Raw genomic sequence first — 14130 nt, 5'->3', positions numbered from 1 at the left:
AGCAAAAGAGCCAACGGGAGGGACAGTTAAATCAATGCAGTCTATGTCTCTTAATAAATAACTGCTGCTACACAGACCACATCCAGAGGATCCTTGGAGCAGTGCAGCTATATGGTCTGTAGACTACTTGTCTAGCCATTTCTCTGGTCTCTTGTGTCCACAACATACTATCCCTGATAAAGGCAGCACAGCGTCTGCAGACTGAGGATACTGCTACTAAAGACTGGACATGCACTCAGCACATATTTATTTAATGCTGTGTGTCTGTGGAGCTTGGATCCAGAAGGAGGGGAATAAAGTTTGGAATTAAAACTATAAATTCTGTCATGTTTCTTTATCAGCAACTGGGAGTACACCGCATGGGGCTACAACTTCAATTCTAAGATATGTAAAATGTTTTAGGCCAGTGGTTACCCAAGTATGGTATGGTGAAATATTCTCCTTTTTCTGCAGAACTATTCCTAGTAAAAATGTAGTTTTTCTTTTGGTTACTTTTTATTTTTGGATATTTTTTGTTTTTATTGAGGAATGGATACAATTTCTTTGCAAAATTGTAATGGAAATCAATATTCACAAGCTGACTGTTCTCTGTCTGCATATTCTTTGAGATCCTATCCATAAGATTTTGTTAAGACAACCTCGTGTTCCATTATTTTCCTGTTGCCTTGCCGGAAAAAGTTCCCCACAAAAAGAAAGAAAAAGTGAAAAGCGCATGTCTACCCATTCCATGTCGACCAATAGTGGTCGACCTAATGACCGTATCCCAGCAGCAGACACGGGGTTATTCAGAGTTGTTGTGCAAAGCTATGCTGTGCAGGTGGGACAGATGTAACGTGCAGAGAGAGTTAGATTTGGGTGGGGTGTGTTCAAACTGTAAATAAATAGCCGTGTAAGAATAAAGCAGCCAGTATTTACCCTGCACAGAAACAATATAACCCACCCAAATCTAACTCTCTCTGCACATGTTATATCTGCTCCACCTGCAGTGCAACATGGTTTTGCCCAATTGCTGACAACTGTGAATAACCGTCACAGTCCCACGCTGATCCTGGAATACATGTTCACTTGTAGCACTCTTTCTGTCTCTAAGCACGCACATAATAGCTATAAGCACCAATACATATATTATTCTAAATATAGCGGCAATATATTACACAGTGCTTTACAGATATGTTTAATCATATAAATAAACCCCTGTTGCAATGGAGCTTACAGGCTAAATTTTCTTGATAATACACGGGTCAGTTTCATCAGACAACGCAGGCACAGGAAGACGTGAGGATATGGGATCACTTATTCCCTTTTCAGACAGAAATGTCTAAAAATCCCGGCATTTGAGTGCCAGGTAGTTTTGCCATCCCTGCCTGAACCCCCTTTTACACAGACAAGCAACTTACCAGGTCAAGAATTTCTAACTTGCGGATCAATACGGATATTTCGTCTGTGTGAAAGGGTCAACCCGTATCAATTCCTGGGGCTCCGACCCTGGTAAATTCCTGGGTTGAAGTCCTGGAAATTTCAACCCGGATTGACCCTTTCACACAGAAAAAGTACCCATGTTAATCGGCAAATTACCGGGTAGAACTTCTTCACCCGGTAATTTGACTTTGTCTGAAAAGGCTATTGGGTAAACGGTTCAGTAAAATGGAAAAATACCATTTATTGTAAATATACACACAGCACACTATGGGGCAGATGTATTAAGTCTGGAGACAACATATGGAAGTGATAAACCAGTGATAAATGTAAGGTGATAAAGGCACCAGCAAATCAGGTCTTAACTGTTAATTTACATAGTGGAGCTGATTGGCTGATGCGTTTATCACCTTGTTTATCACTGGTTTATCACTTCCTTATGCCTTTTCCAGGTTAATACATCTGTCCCTATATGGTCAGGAATTGTATACCTCCCAGCATGACCCTCTCCAGGAGGGACAGAATGCTCTGCTCCTGGTCTTCCCTCTTAATTTATGATTATCATCATATGTGCTGACACACCTTTCTTATCCATTAACCTGTTCAACACAGGTGCCGGCAATAATAAATTAAGAGGAAAGTCCAAAAGCAGAGCATTTTGTCCCTCCTGGAGAGGGTCCTGTTGGGAGTTATGGAATTACAAGCCAGGATGGTATCTCACTTATGAAGTCCCCCATAGTAGTAAACCTTGGTTCTCAGTGCACACTAACAGTCCAGGTTTTAGTACTATACATGCTTGAGCACAGGTGTCTTAAGTAGAATCTCAGTTATTTTGATTTAACCATCTGTGCTGAAGCCTGGATATCACTGAAACAGGCACTGTTAGTGTGCCTTGAGGATCGAGGTTGGAAATGCCTGCCCTAACAAAGATCTCAAACAACTATGGTTATGGAAAATACATTTTCTTTATTCATCCATAGGGGACACTGGTTTCAACACAGGGTATAGGTGGCTGAGCAGAAATCCGGGCACTAAATGGTTCAGTTCTTCCCAACAGCCCAGGGCTCCCTATATCCGGACCTTAAGATCCAGTTTTTGTTTGGAACCTGCAAGGAGTAGGCGCTGGTTTCCAGGGACTGCTTTTTAGCAGCCTCAAATTTAGATTATTTCTTTTCTCTAACGTCCTAGTGGATGCTGGGAACTCCGTAAGGACCATGGGGAATAGCAGGCTCCGAAGGAGGCTGGGCACTCTAGAAAGATCTTAGACTACCTGGTGTGCACTGGCTCCTCCCACTATGACCCTCCTCCAAGCCTCAGTTAGATTTCGTGCCCGGCCGAGGTTGGATGCACACTAGGGGCTCTCCTGAGCTCTTAGAAAGTTATAGTCTTAGAATTTGTTATTTTCAGTGAGACCTGCTGGCAACAGGATCACTGCAGCGAGGGACTAAGGGGAGAAGAAGCGAACTCGCCTGCTTGCAGCCGGATTGGGCTTCTTAGGCTACTGGACACCATTAGCTCCAGAGGGATCGACCGCAGGCCCAGCCTTGATGTTCGGCCCCGGAGCCGCGCCGCCGTCCCCCTTACAGAGCCAGAAGCAAGAAGATGGTCCGGAAAATCGGCGGCATGAAGACTCTGTCTTCACCAAGGTAGCGCACAGCACTGCAGCTGTGCGCCATTGCTCCTCTCACACACTTCACACTCCGGTCACTGAGGGTGCAGGGCGCTGGGGGCGGCGCCCTGAGGCAGCAATAAAAACACCTTGGCTGGCTAAAATACCTCAATATATGGCCCCAGGGGCTATATATGAGGTAAATACCCCTGCCAGAATTCCATAAAAAACGGGAGAATAGGCCGCGAAAAAGGGGCGGAGCCTATCTCCTCAGCACACTGGCGCCATTTTTCCCTCACAGCTCGGCTGGAGGGAAGCTCCCTGGCTCTTCCCTGCAATTCTACAGTACAGTAAGAGGGAAAAGAGAGGGGGGGCATTAAAATTGGCACTGTATACAGTATATTTTATAAAAGCTATTAGGGACATAACTCAGTTAGTCCCTGTATATATATAGCGCTCTGGTGTGTGCTGGCATACTCTTACTCTGTCCCCCCAAAGGGCTTTTGTGGGTCCTGTCCTCGTTTAGAGCATTCCCTGTGTGTCTGCGGTGTGTCGGTACGGCTGTGTCGACATGTTGAATGAGGAGGCTTATATGGTGACAGAACAGAGGCCGATATATGTGATGTCGCCCCCTGTGGGGCCGACACCAGAGTGGATGGATAGGTGAAAGGTATTAACCGACAGTGTCATCTCCTTACATAAAAGGGTGGATGACGTAACAGCTGTGGGACAGCCGGCTTCGCAGCCCGCACCTGCCCAGGCGTCTCAAAGGCCATCAGGGGCTCAAAAACGCCCGCTCTCTCAGATGGCAGACACAGATGTCGACACGGAGTCTGACTCCAGTGTCGACAAGGTGGAGACATATACACAATCCATTAGGAACATCCGTGACGTGATCCCGGCAATAAAAAATGTGTTATACATTTCTGACTTTAACCCAAGCACCTCTAAAAATGGGTTTTAGGTTTGGGGAGAAAAAACAGGCAGTGTTTTGTTCCCCAATCAGATGAATAAATGAAGTGTGTGAAAGCGTGGGTTCCCCCGTTAAGAAACTGGTAATTTATAAAAAGTTACTGATGGCGTACCCTTTCCCGCCAGGTGGATAAGTTACGCTGGGAGATATCCCCTAGGGTGGATAAGGCGCTCACACGTTTGTCAAAAAAGGTGGCACTGCCGTCTTAGGATACGGCCACTTTAATAGGTACCTGTTGATAAAAAACAGGAGGCTATCCTGAAGTCTGTATTTACACACTCAGGTACTAGACTGAGACCTGCAGATAGTGCTGCTGCAGCGTGGTCGGTGACCCTGTCAAACAGGGATACTAGTTGGCAAACATAAAAACATATTAAAGACGTCGTCTTATATATGGGGGATGCACAGAGGGATATTTTGCCGGCTGGCATCCAAAATAAATGTAATGTCCATTCTGTCAGGAGGGTATTAGAGACCTGTCACTGGACAGGTGATGCTGACTTAAAAAGCGCATAGAGAGCCTTATAAGGGTGAGGAATTATTTGGGGATGGTCTCTGGGACCTCGTATCCACAGCAACTGCTGGGAAGAAATAATTTTACCTCAGGTTTCCTCACAGACAAAGGTACAGTCCTTTCGGCTTCAGAAAAGCAAGCGGGTCAAATGGCGCTTCCTTTCTGTACAGAGACAAGGGTAGAGGGAAAAAAGCTGCACCAGTCAGCCTGTTCCCAGAATCAAGATTCTTCCCCCGCCTCCTGTGAGGCCACACCATGACGCGGGTGCTCCACAGGTGTAGCCAGGTACGGTGGGGGGCCGTCTCAAAAATTTCAGCAATTAGTGGGCTCGCTCACAGGTGGATCCCTGTTTCTTCCAAGTAGTATTTCAGGGGTACAAGCTGGAATTAGAGATGTCTCCCCCCAGCCGTTTCCTAAAATATGCCTTGCTGACAACTCCCTCAGGCAGGGAGGCTGTGCTAGAGGCAATTAATAAGCGGTATTCCCAGCAGGTAATACTCAAGGTGCCCCTACTTCAACAAGGACGGGGTTACTATTCCACACGGGTTGGGGTACCGAAACCGCATGGTTCGGTGTGACCCATTTTATATTTAAAATCCTTGAACACAAAAATTCAAGTTCAAGATGGAATCGCTCAGGGCGGTTATTCCAAGCCTGGACGAGGGGGATTACATGGTATCCTGGGACATCAAGGATGCTTACCTGCATGTCCCCATTTACCATCCTCGCCAGGAGTACCTCAGATTTGTGGTACAGGATTACCATTACCAAGTCCAGACACTGCCGTTTGGACTGTACATGGCACCGAGGGTGTTTTATCAAGGTAATGGCCGAAATGTTGATACTCCTTCAAAAAAAGGGAGTTGTAATTATCCCGTACTTGGACAATCTCGTTATAAGGGCGAGGTCCAAGGAGCAGTTGGTAGTCGGGGTAGCACTATTTTGGAAAGTGCTACAACAGCATGGTTGGATTCTAAACAGTCCAAAGTCACAGCTGGTTCCTATGACACGTCTACTGTTCCTGGGGATGGTTCTGGACATAAACCAGAAATAGTGTTTCTCCCGGAGGAGAAAGCCAAGGAGTTGTCATCTCTAGTCAGAGACCTCCTGAAGCCAAAATAGGTAGCGGTGCATCATTGCACGCGAGTCCTGGGAAAAATGGTAGCTTCCTACGAAGCAATCCCATTAGGCAGGTTCCATACAAGAACTTTTCAGAGGGACCTGTTGGACAAGTGGTCCGGATCGCATCTTCCGATGCATAGGCTGATAACCCTGTCTCCAAGGACCAGGGTATCTCTACTGTGGTGGCTGCAGAGTGCCCATCTTCAAGAGGGCCGCAGGTTCGGCATACATGACTAGGTCCTAGTGACCATGGATTCCAGCCTTTGAGGCTGGGAGGCAGTCACACAGGGAAGAAATTTCCAGGGACTTTGGTCAAGTCAGGTTATTTCCCTACACATAAATATTCTGGACCTGAGGGCCATTTACAATGCCCTGAGGCCGGCAAGGCCTCTGCTTCAAAACCAGCCGGTACTGATCTAATCAGACAACATCACGGCAGTCGCCCATGTAAACCAACAGGGCGGCACAAGAAGCAGAATGGTGATGGCAGAAGCCACAAGGATTCTCCGATAGGCGGAAAATCATGTGTTAGCACTGTCAGCAGTGTTCATTCCCGGAGTGGACAACTGGGAAGCAGATCTTCTCAACAGACACGACCTCCACCCGGGAGAATGGGGACTTCCTCCAGAAGTCTTCCAATAGGATTGTACACCATTGGGAAAGGCCACAGGTGGACATGATGGCGTCCCGCCTCAACAAAAAGCTATAAAAGATATTGCACCGGGTCAAGGGACCCTCAGGCGATAGCTATGGACGCTCTGGTAACACCGTGGGTGTACCAGTCGGTTTATGTGTTCTCCCCTCTGCGCCTCATACCAAAGGTACTGAGAATAATAAGAAGGCGAGGAGTAAGAACGATACTCGTGGATGGCCAAGAAGAGCTTGGTACCCAGAACTTCAAGAATTTATATCAGAGGACCCATGGCCTCTGCCACTCAGACAGGACCTGCGGCAGCAGGGGCCCTGTCTGTTCCAAGACTTACCGCGGCTGCGTTTGTCGGCATGGCGGTTGAACGCCGGATCCTGAAGGAAAAGGGCATTCCGGAGGAAGTCATTCCTACGCTTACTAAAGCCAGGAAAGAGGTTACAGCAACTCATTATCACCGCATATGGCGAAAATATGTTGCATGGTGTGAGGCCGAAAGGGCCCCAACAGAGGAATTTCAACTAGGTCGATTTCTGCATTTCCTGCAAGCAGGAGTGACTATGGGCCTTAAATTGGGTTCCATTAAGGTACAGATCTCGGCTCTGTCGATTTTCTTTCAAAAAGAACTAGCTTCAGTACCTGAAGTTCAGACATTTATAAAAGGAGTGCTGCAGAGTCAGCCCCCGTTTGTGCCTCCTGTGGCACCTTGGGATCTCAACGTGGTGGTGAGTTTCTTAAAATCACATTGGTTTGAGCCACTAAAAACCGTGGATCTGAAATATCTCACGTGGAAGGTGGTTATGTTATTGGCCTTGGCTTCTGCCAGGCGAGTATCAAAGTTGGCGGCTTTGTCTTGTAAAAGCCCTTATTTGATTTTCCATATGGATAGGGCAGAATTGAGGACTCGTCCCCAGTTTCTCCCAAAGGTGGTGTCAGCGTTTCACCTGAACCAGCCTATTGTGGTGCCTAGGCTACTAGGGACTTGGAGGACTCCAAGTTGCTAGACGTTGTCAGGGCACTGAAAATATATGTTTCCAGAACGGCTAGAGTCAGAAAATCTGACTCGCTGTTTATCCTATATGCACCTAACAAGCTGGGTGCTCCTGCTTCTAAGCAGACTATTGCTCGTTGGATTTGTAGTACAATTCAGCTTGCACATACTGTGGCAGGCCTGCCACAGCCAAAATCTGTCAATGCCCATTCCACAAGGAAGGTGGGCTCATCTTGGGCGGCTGCCCGAGAGGTCTCGGCTTTACAACTTTGCCGAGCAGCTACTTGGTCAGGGGCAAACACGTTTGCAAAATTCTACAAATTTGATACCCTGGCTGAGGAGGACCTGGAGTTCTCTCATTCAGTGCTGCAGAGTCATCCGCACTCTCCCGCCCGTTTGGGAGCTTTGGTATAATCCCCATGGTCCTTACGGAGTTCCCAGCATCCACTAGGACGTTAGAGAAAATAAGAATTTACTCACCGGTAATTCTATTTCTCGTAGTCCGTAGTGGATGCTGGGCGCCCATCCCAAGTGCGGTTTATCTGCAATACTTGTACATAGTTATTGTTAACTAAATCGGGTTATTGTTGAGCCATCTGTTGAGAGGCTCTATTGTTTCATACTGTTAACTGTGTTTCATATCACGAGTTGTACGATGTGATTGGTGTGGCTGGTATGAGTCTTACCCGGGATTCAAAATCCTTCCTTATTGTGTACGCTCGTCCGGGCACAGTACCTAACTGAGGCTTGGAGGAGGGTCATAGTGGGAGGAGCCAGTGCACACCAGGTAGTCTAAGATCTTTCTAGAGTGCCCAGCCTCCTTCGGAGCCCGCTATTCCCCATGGTCCTTACGGAGTTCCCAGCATCCACTACGGACTACGAGAAATAGAATTACCGGTGAGTAAATTCTTATTTTTTTACTCCTACTAAACAAGCAGTGAGTTAGCGGCAGCAGCACTGACAACTGGGTCAGTGACCTCAGCCAGACTCCTCAGTGCACACCACAGCCTCAGGGAGCAGGTAAGGCGTCTCCCTGCTAGCAGGGATCCGCACATATTACAGCTGTCACCGGTGGTATTGGCAGCGCATGCTCCAGTACGGCCGTCACCGGTGGTACTGGCAGCTGGTGATCCAGTTGCACCTGCCCCCTCACTAGACCACCAGGGCATAATATTGGCAATGGGGCACTACATCGTGGTGGTCATTGCCCTGGGGTCCAGGCCAAAAGGGGGAGGTAGATTTTCCCTCTTGGTGAGTTAGCGGCATGAGCACTGTCGACTGGGTCAGTGACCTCAGCCAGACTCCTTAGTGCACACCACAGCCTCAGGGAGCAGGTAAGGCATCTCCCTGCTAGCAGGGATCCGCACATATTACAGCTGTCACCAGTGGTACTGGCAGAGCGTGCTCCAGTACGGCTGTCGCCGGTGGTACTGGCAGCGGGTGCTCCAGTTGCTTCTGCATCCTCATTAGACCACCAGGGCATAATATTGGCAATGGGGCACTACATAGTGGTGGTCATTGCCCTGGGGCCCAGACCAGAAGGGGGGGAGGTCGATTTTCCCTCTTAGCCCCTCCCCCACTATTGGCTCATTCTCTAACTTATTTCTGAATTGCTGTGTGTACCGTTCAGTTTTATTTATCTCTACTGATAATTGTGTGTACCTCCTCGGTTTGTTTTTCTCCGTTCATAATTGTTTCTCTAGAGTGAACACCAAGTTATCTTTTGGTGCTTTAACATTCATTGCACTACCACATATTGGCACACCACTGCTTGGTAACCTGTGTGTGGGGACATCCTTTGGATTTTTAATATAACTTCCAAGGGCAAAGCACCCAGAGAGGTGGGCAGAACTGTAGGACCTGTGCTGAAAATGCTTTCTCCTCAGGTTCCAGATCACAATGGTCTCTGTGTATGGTGTTTCACGGCCACACAGCGGAAGGTCCCTTCGGCCACAGCTTTCAATAAGGAATTGGCATGGACTTCCCTGCTCTCACATGTAACGTTGCAGGTAGTTAATCAGCTCGCAACCTCCAGGCCCTCTCTCCCTGCTAGTGTACCTACAGGCATGGGCCAGATCGCCAGTGTTCTACCTGCTGCTGCAGAACCACCATAGATGCAGCCGTTCACCAGTCAGTGCAAGGTCTGCTTAACTTGAGGACCTCCTAGCGGAGGTTGGCCTCACCCTAACAAACTCTTCCAAGTCTCTAAGTGCATTGCAACTTTTATCCACTACCAGTTGTGGATAGAGCTATGTTGGAATCCTCTTCTCCGATGGATGCTCATATTGCCTGGCTGGTCAAATCTACTACCCTTCCTATCCCTAACACTGCCTCCCTTAAGGATACAATGGATAGGAAGCTGGAAAACTTTGTTAAGATGATTTTCTATAATGCGGGTGTTGCACTCCCAGCCCTTGCGTCTGCTTGTCAGGCTATTGCCATCGGGCGCTGAGCGGATTCCCTAGAAGTCTGCCTCTGTTCTGGTGTTCACAGAATGACAGAGTTGTTGTTTATGGTGGAAGATACAGTGCATCTGGAAAGTATTCACAGCGCTTCACTTTTTCCAAATTTTTTATGTTACATCCTTATTCCAAAATGGAATAAATTCATTTCTCTATCGTCCTAAGTGGATGCTGGGGTTCCTGAAAGGACCATGGGGAATAGCGGCTCCGCAGGAGACAGGGCACAAAAAAGTAAAGCTTTACTAGGTCAGGTGGTGTGCACTGGCTCCTCCCCCTATGACCCTCCTCCAGACTCCAGTTAGATTTTGTGCCCGAACGAGAAGGGTGCAATCTAGGTGGCTCTCCTAAAGAGCTGCTTAGAGAAAGTTTAGTTTAGGTTTTTTTCTTTACAGTGAGTCCTGCTGGCAACAGGATCACTGCAACGTGGGACTTAGGGGGAAAGTAGTAAACTCACCTGCATGCAGAGTGGATTTGCTGCTTGGCTACTGGACACCATTAGCTCCAGAGGGATCGAACACAGGCCCAGCCGTGGAGTCCGGTCCCGGAGCCGCGCCGCCGACCCCCTTGCAGATGCTGAAGCGTGAAGAGGTCCGGAAACCGGCGGCTGAAGACTCCTCAGTCTTCATAAGGTAGCGCACAGCACTGCAGCTGTGCGCCATTTTCCTCTCAGCACACTTCACTGGGCAGTCACTGAGGGTGCAGAGCGCTGGGGGGGGGCGCTCTGAGAGGCAAATATAAACCTTATACAAGGCTAAAAATACCTCACATATAGCCCATAGGGGCTATATGGAGATATTTAACCCCTGCCTGACTGGAAAAATAGCGGGAGAAGAACCCGCCGAAAAAGGGGCGGGGCCTATCTCCTCAGCACACGGCGCCATTTTCTGTCACAGCTCCGCTGGTCAGAACGGCTCCCAGGTCTCTCCCCTGCACTGCACTACAGAAACAGGGTAAAACAGAGAGGGGGGGCACATTAATGGCTATATATATATATATTAAAGCAGCTATAAGGGAGCACTTAATATAAGGATATCCCTTGTATATATAGCGCTTTGTGGTGTGTGCTGGCAGACTCTCCCTCTGTCTCCCCAAAAGGGCTAGTGGGTCCTGTCTTCATTAGAGCATTCCCTGTGAGTTTGCGGTGTGTGTCGGTACGTGGTGTCGACATGTATGAGGACGATATTGGTGTGGAGGCGGAGCAATTGCCAAATATGCAGATGTCACCCCCCAGGGGGTCGACACCAGAATGGATGCCTTTATTTGTGGAATTACGTGATGGTTTATCTTCCCTTAAACAGTCAGTTGAGGACATGAGGCGGCCGGACAATCAATTAATGCCTGTCCAGGCGCCTCAAACACCGTCAGGGGCTGTAAAACGCCCTTTGCCTCAGTCGGTCGACACAGACCCAGACACGGGCACTGATTCCAGTGACGACGGTAGAAATTCAAACGTATTTTCCAGTAGGGCCACACGTTATATGATTTTGGCAATGAAGGAGACGTTACATTTAGCTGATACTACAGATACCGTAAAACAGGGTATTATGTATGGTGTGAAAAAACTACAAACAGTTTTTCCTGAATCAGAAGAATTAAATGACGTGTGTGATGAAGCGTGGGTTGCTCCTGATAAAAAGTTGATAATTTCAAAAAAGTTATTGGCATTATACCCTTTCCCGCCAGAGGTTAGGGCGCGCTGGGAAACACCCCCTAAGGTGGACAAGGCGCTCACACGCTTATCCAAACAAGTGGCGTTACCCTCTCCTGAGACGGCCGCACTTAAGGATCCATCAGATAGAAAGATGGAAGTTATTCAAAAGAATATATACACACATGCAGGTGTTATACTACGACCAGCTATAGCAACTGCCTGGATGTGCAGTGCTGGAGTAGTTTGGTCAGAATCCCTGATTGAAAATATTGATACCCTAGATAGGGACAATGTTTTACTGTCGTTAGAACAAATAAAGGATGCATTTATCTATATGCGTGATGCACAGAGGGATATTTGCACACTGGCATCTCGGGTGAGTGCTATGTCCATTTCAGCCAGAAGAGCCTTATGGACACGACAGTGGACAGGCGATGCGGATTCAAAACGTCACATGGAGGTTTTGCCGTATAAAGGGGAGGAGTTATTTGGAGTTGGTCTATCAGACTTGGTGGCCACGGCTACTGCCGGGAAATCCACTTTTTTACCTCAAGTCACTCCCCAACAGAGAAAGGCACCGACCTTTCAACCGCAGCCTTTTCGCTCCTACAAAAATAAGAGAGCAAAGGGCTTGTCGTACCTGCCACGAGGCAGAGGAAGAGGGAAGAGACACCAACAGGCAGCTCCTTCCCAGGAACAGAAGCCCTCCCCGGCTCCTGCAAAAACCTCAGCATGACGCTGGGGCCTCTCAAGCGGACTCGGGGACAGTGGGGGGCCGTCTCAAAAATTACAGCGCGCAGTGGGCTCACTCGCAGGTAGACCCCTGGATCCTGCAGATAATATCTCAGGGGTACAGGTTGGAATTAGAGACGGATCCTCCTCATCGTTTCCTGAAGTCTGCCTTACCAACCGTCTCTTCCGAAAGGGAGAGGGTGTTGGAAGCCATTCACAAGCTGTACGCTCAGCAGGTGATAGTCAAAGTACCCCTATTACAACAAAGAAAGGGGTATTATTCCACTCTATTTGTGGTACCGAAGCCGGATGGCTCGGTAAGGCCTATTCTAAATCTGAAGTCCTTGAACCTCTACATAAAAAAGTTCAAGTTCAAGATGGAGTCACTCAGAGCAGTGATAGCGAACCTGGAAGAAGGGGACTTTATGGTATCCTTGGACATCAAGGATGCGTATCTACACGTTCCGATTTACCCCGCACACCAGGGGTACCTCAGGTTCATTGTTCAAAACTGTCACTATCAGTTTCAGACGCTGCCGTTCGGATTGTCCACGGCGCCTCGGGTCTTTACCAAGGTAATGGCCGAGATGATGATTCTTCTTCGAAGAAAAGGCGTATTAGTTATCCCATACTTGGACGATCTCCTAATAAGGGCAAGGTCCAGAGAACAGCTGGAGACAGCTTTAGCACTATCTCAAGAGGTGCTAAGACAACACGGGTGGATTCTGAATATTCCAAAATCCCATTTAATCCCGACAACTCGTCTGCTGTTCCTAGGAATGATTCTGGACACGGTTCAGAAAAAGGTTTTCCTTCCAGAGGAAAAAGCCAAGGAGTTATCCGATCTGGTCAGGAACCTCCTAAAACCAGGAAAAGTGTCAGTACATCAATGCACAAGAGTCCTGGGAAAAATGGTGGCTTCTTACGAAGCAATTCCATTCGGCAGATTCCATGCAAGAATATTCCAAAGGGATCTGTTGGACAAATGGTCAGGGTCGCATCTGCAGATGCACCTGCGAATAACCCTGTCACCAAAGACAAGGGTGTCACTTCTGTGGTGGTTGCAGAAGGCTCACCTATTAGAAGGCCGCAGATTCGGCATTCAGGATTGGATCCTGGTGACCACGGACGCCAGCCTGAGAGGCTGGGGAGCAGTCACACAAGGAAGAAACTTCCAGGGAGTATGGACGAGTCTGGAAAAGTCTCTTCACATAAACATTCTGGAACTAAGAGCAATCTACAATGCTCTAAGCCAGGCGGAACTTCTCCTGCAAGGAAAGCCGGTGTTGATTCAGTCGGACAACATCACGGCGGTCGCCCATGTAAACAGGCAGGGCGGCACAAGAAGCAGGAGTGCAATGGCAGAAGCTGCCAAGATTCTTCGCTGGGCGGAGAATCACGTGATAGCACTGTCAGCAGTGTTCATCCCGGGCGTGGACAACTGGGAAGCAGACTTCCTCAGCAGACACGATCTTCATCCGGGAGAGTGGGGTCTACATCCAGAAGTCTTCAACATGTTAATAGACCGTTGGGAAAGACCAATTGTAGACATGATGGCGTCTCGCCTCAACAAGAAACTGGACAAATATTGCGCCAGGTCAAGAGATCCACAGGCAATAGCTGTGGACGCACTGGTAACTCCTTGGGTGTACCAGTCAGTGTATGTGTTTCCTCCTCTGCCGCTCATACCAAAGGTATTGAAGATCATACGGCAAAGAAGAGTAAGAACAATACTAGTGGTTCCGGATTGGCCGAGAAGGACTTGGTATCCGGAACTTCAAGAGATGCTCACGGACGAACCGTGGCCTCTACCTCTGAGAAGGGACCTGCTACAGCAGGGTCCCTGTCTTTTTCAAGACTTACCGCGGCTGCGTTTGACGGCATGGCGGTTGAACGCCAGATCCTAAAAGGGAAAGGCATTCCAGAAGAAGTCATTCCTACCTTGATTAAGGCACGGAAGGAAGTCACCGTGAAACATTATCACCGCATTTGGCGAAAATATGTAGCGTGGTGC

At 48.3% G+C, this 14130-nt stretch overlaps 1 protein-coding gene across 1 annotated transcript in view; it reads left to right on the top strand.

Moving 5' to 3' along the window:
* PDAP1 (PDGFA associated protein 1) overlaps window positions 1–319 on the top strand; it is a 112779-nt gene extending 112460 nt beyond the window's left edge. Inside the window, exon 7 of the mRNA XM_063934158.1 lies at window positions 3–319. Within this exon, the coding sequence (XP_063790228.1) occupies window positions 3–61 (59 nt within the window). The 3' untranslated portion in view covers window positions 62–319. The remainder of the gene's footprint in view (window positions 1–2) is intronic.
* Window positions 320–14130: the final 13811 nt, after the last annotated feature.

This window comes from Pseudophryne corroboree, chromosome 7 (genome assembly GCF_028390025.1).
Source record: "Pseudophryne corroboree isolate aPseCor3 chromosome 7, aPseCor3.hap2, whole genome shotgun sequence".
Classification (NCBI taxonomy): domain Eukaryota; kingdom Metazoa; phylum Chordata; class Amphibia; order Anura; family Myobatrachidae; genus Pseudophryne; species Pseudophryne corroboree.
Note: the sequence above shows the minus strand (reverse complement) of the source record. Positions and strands in the feature narration are given on the sequence as shown.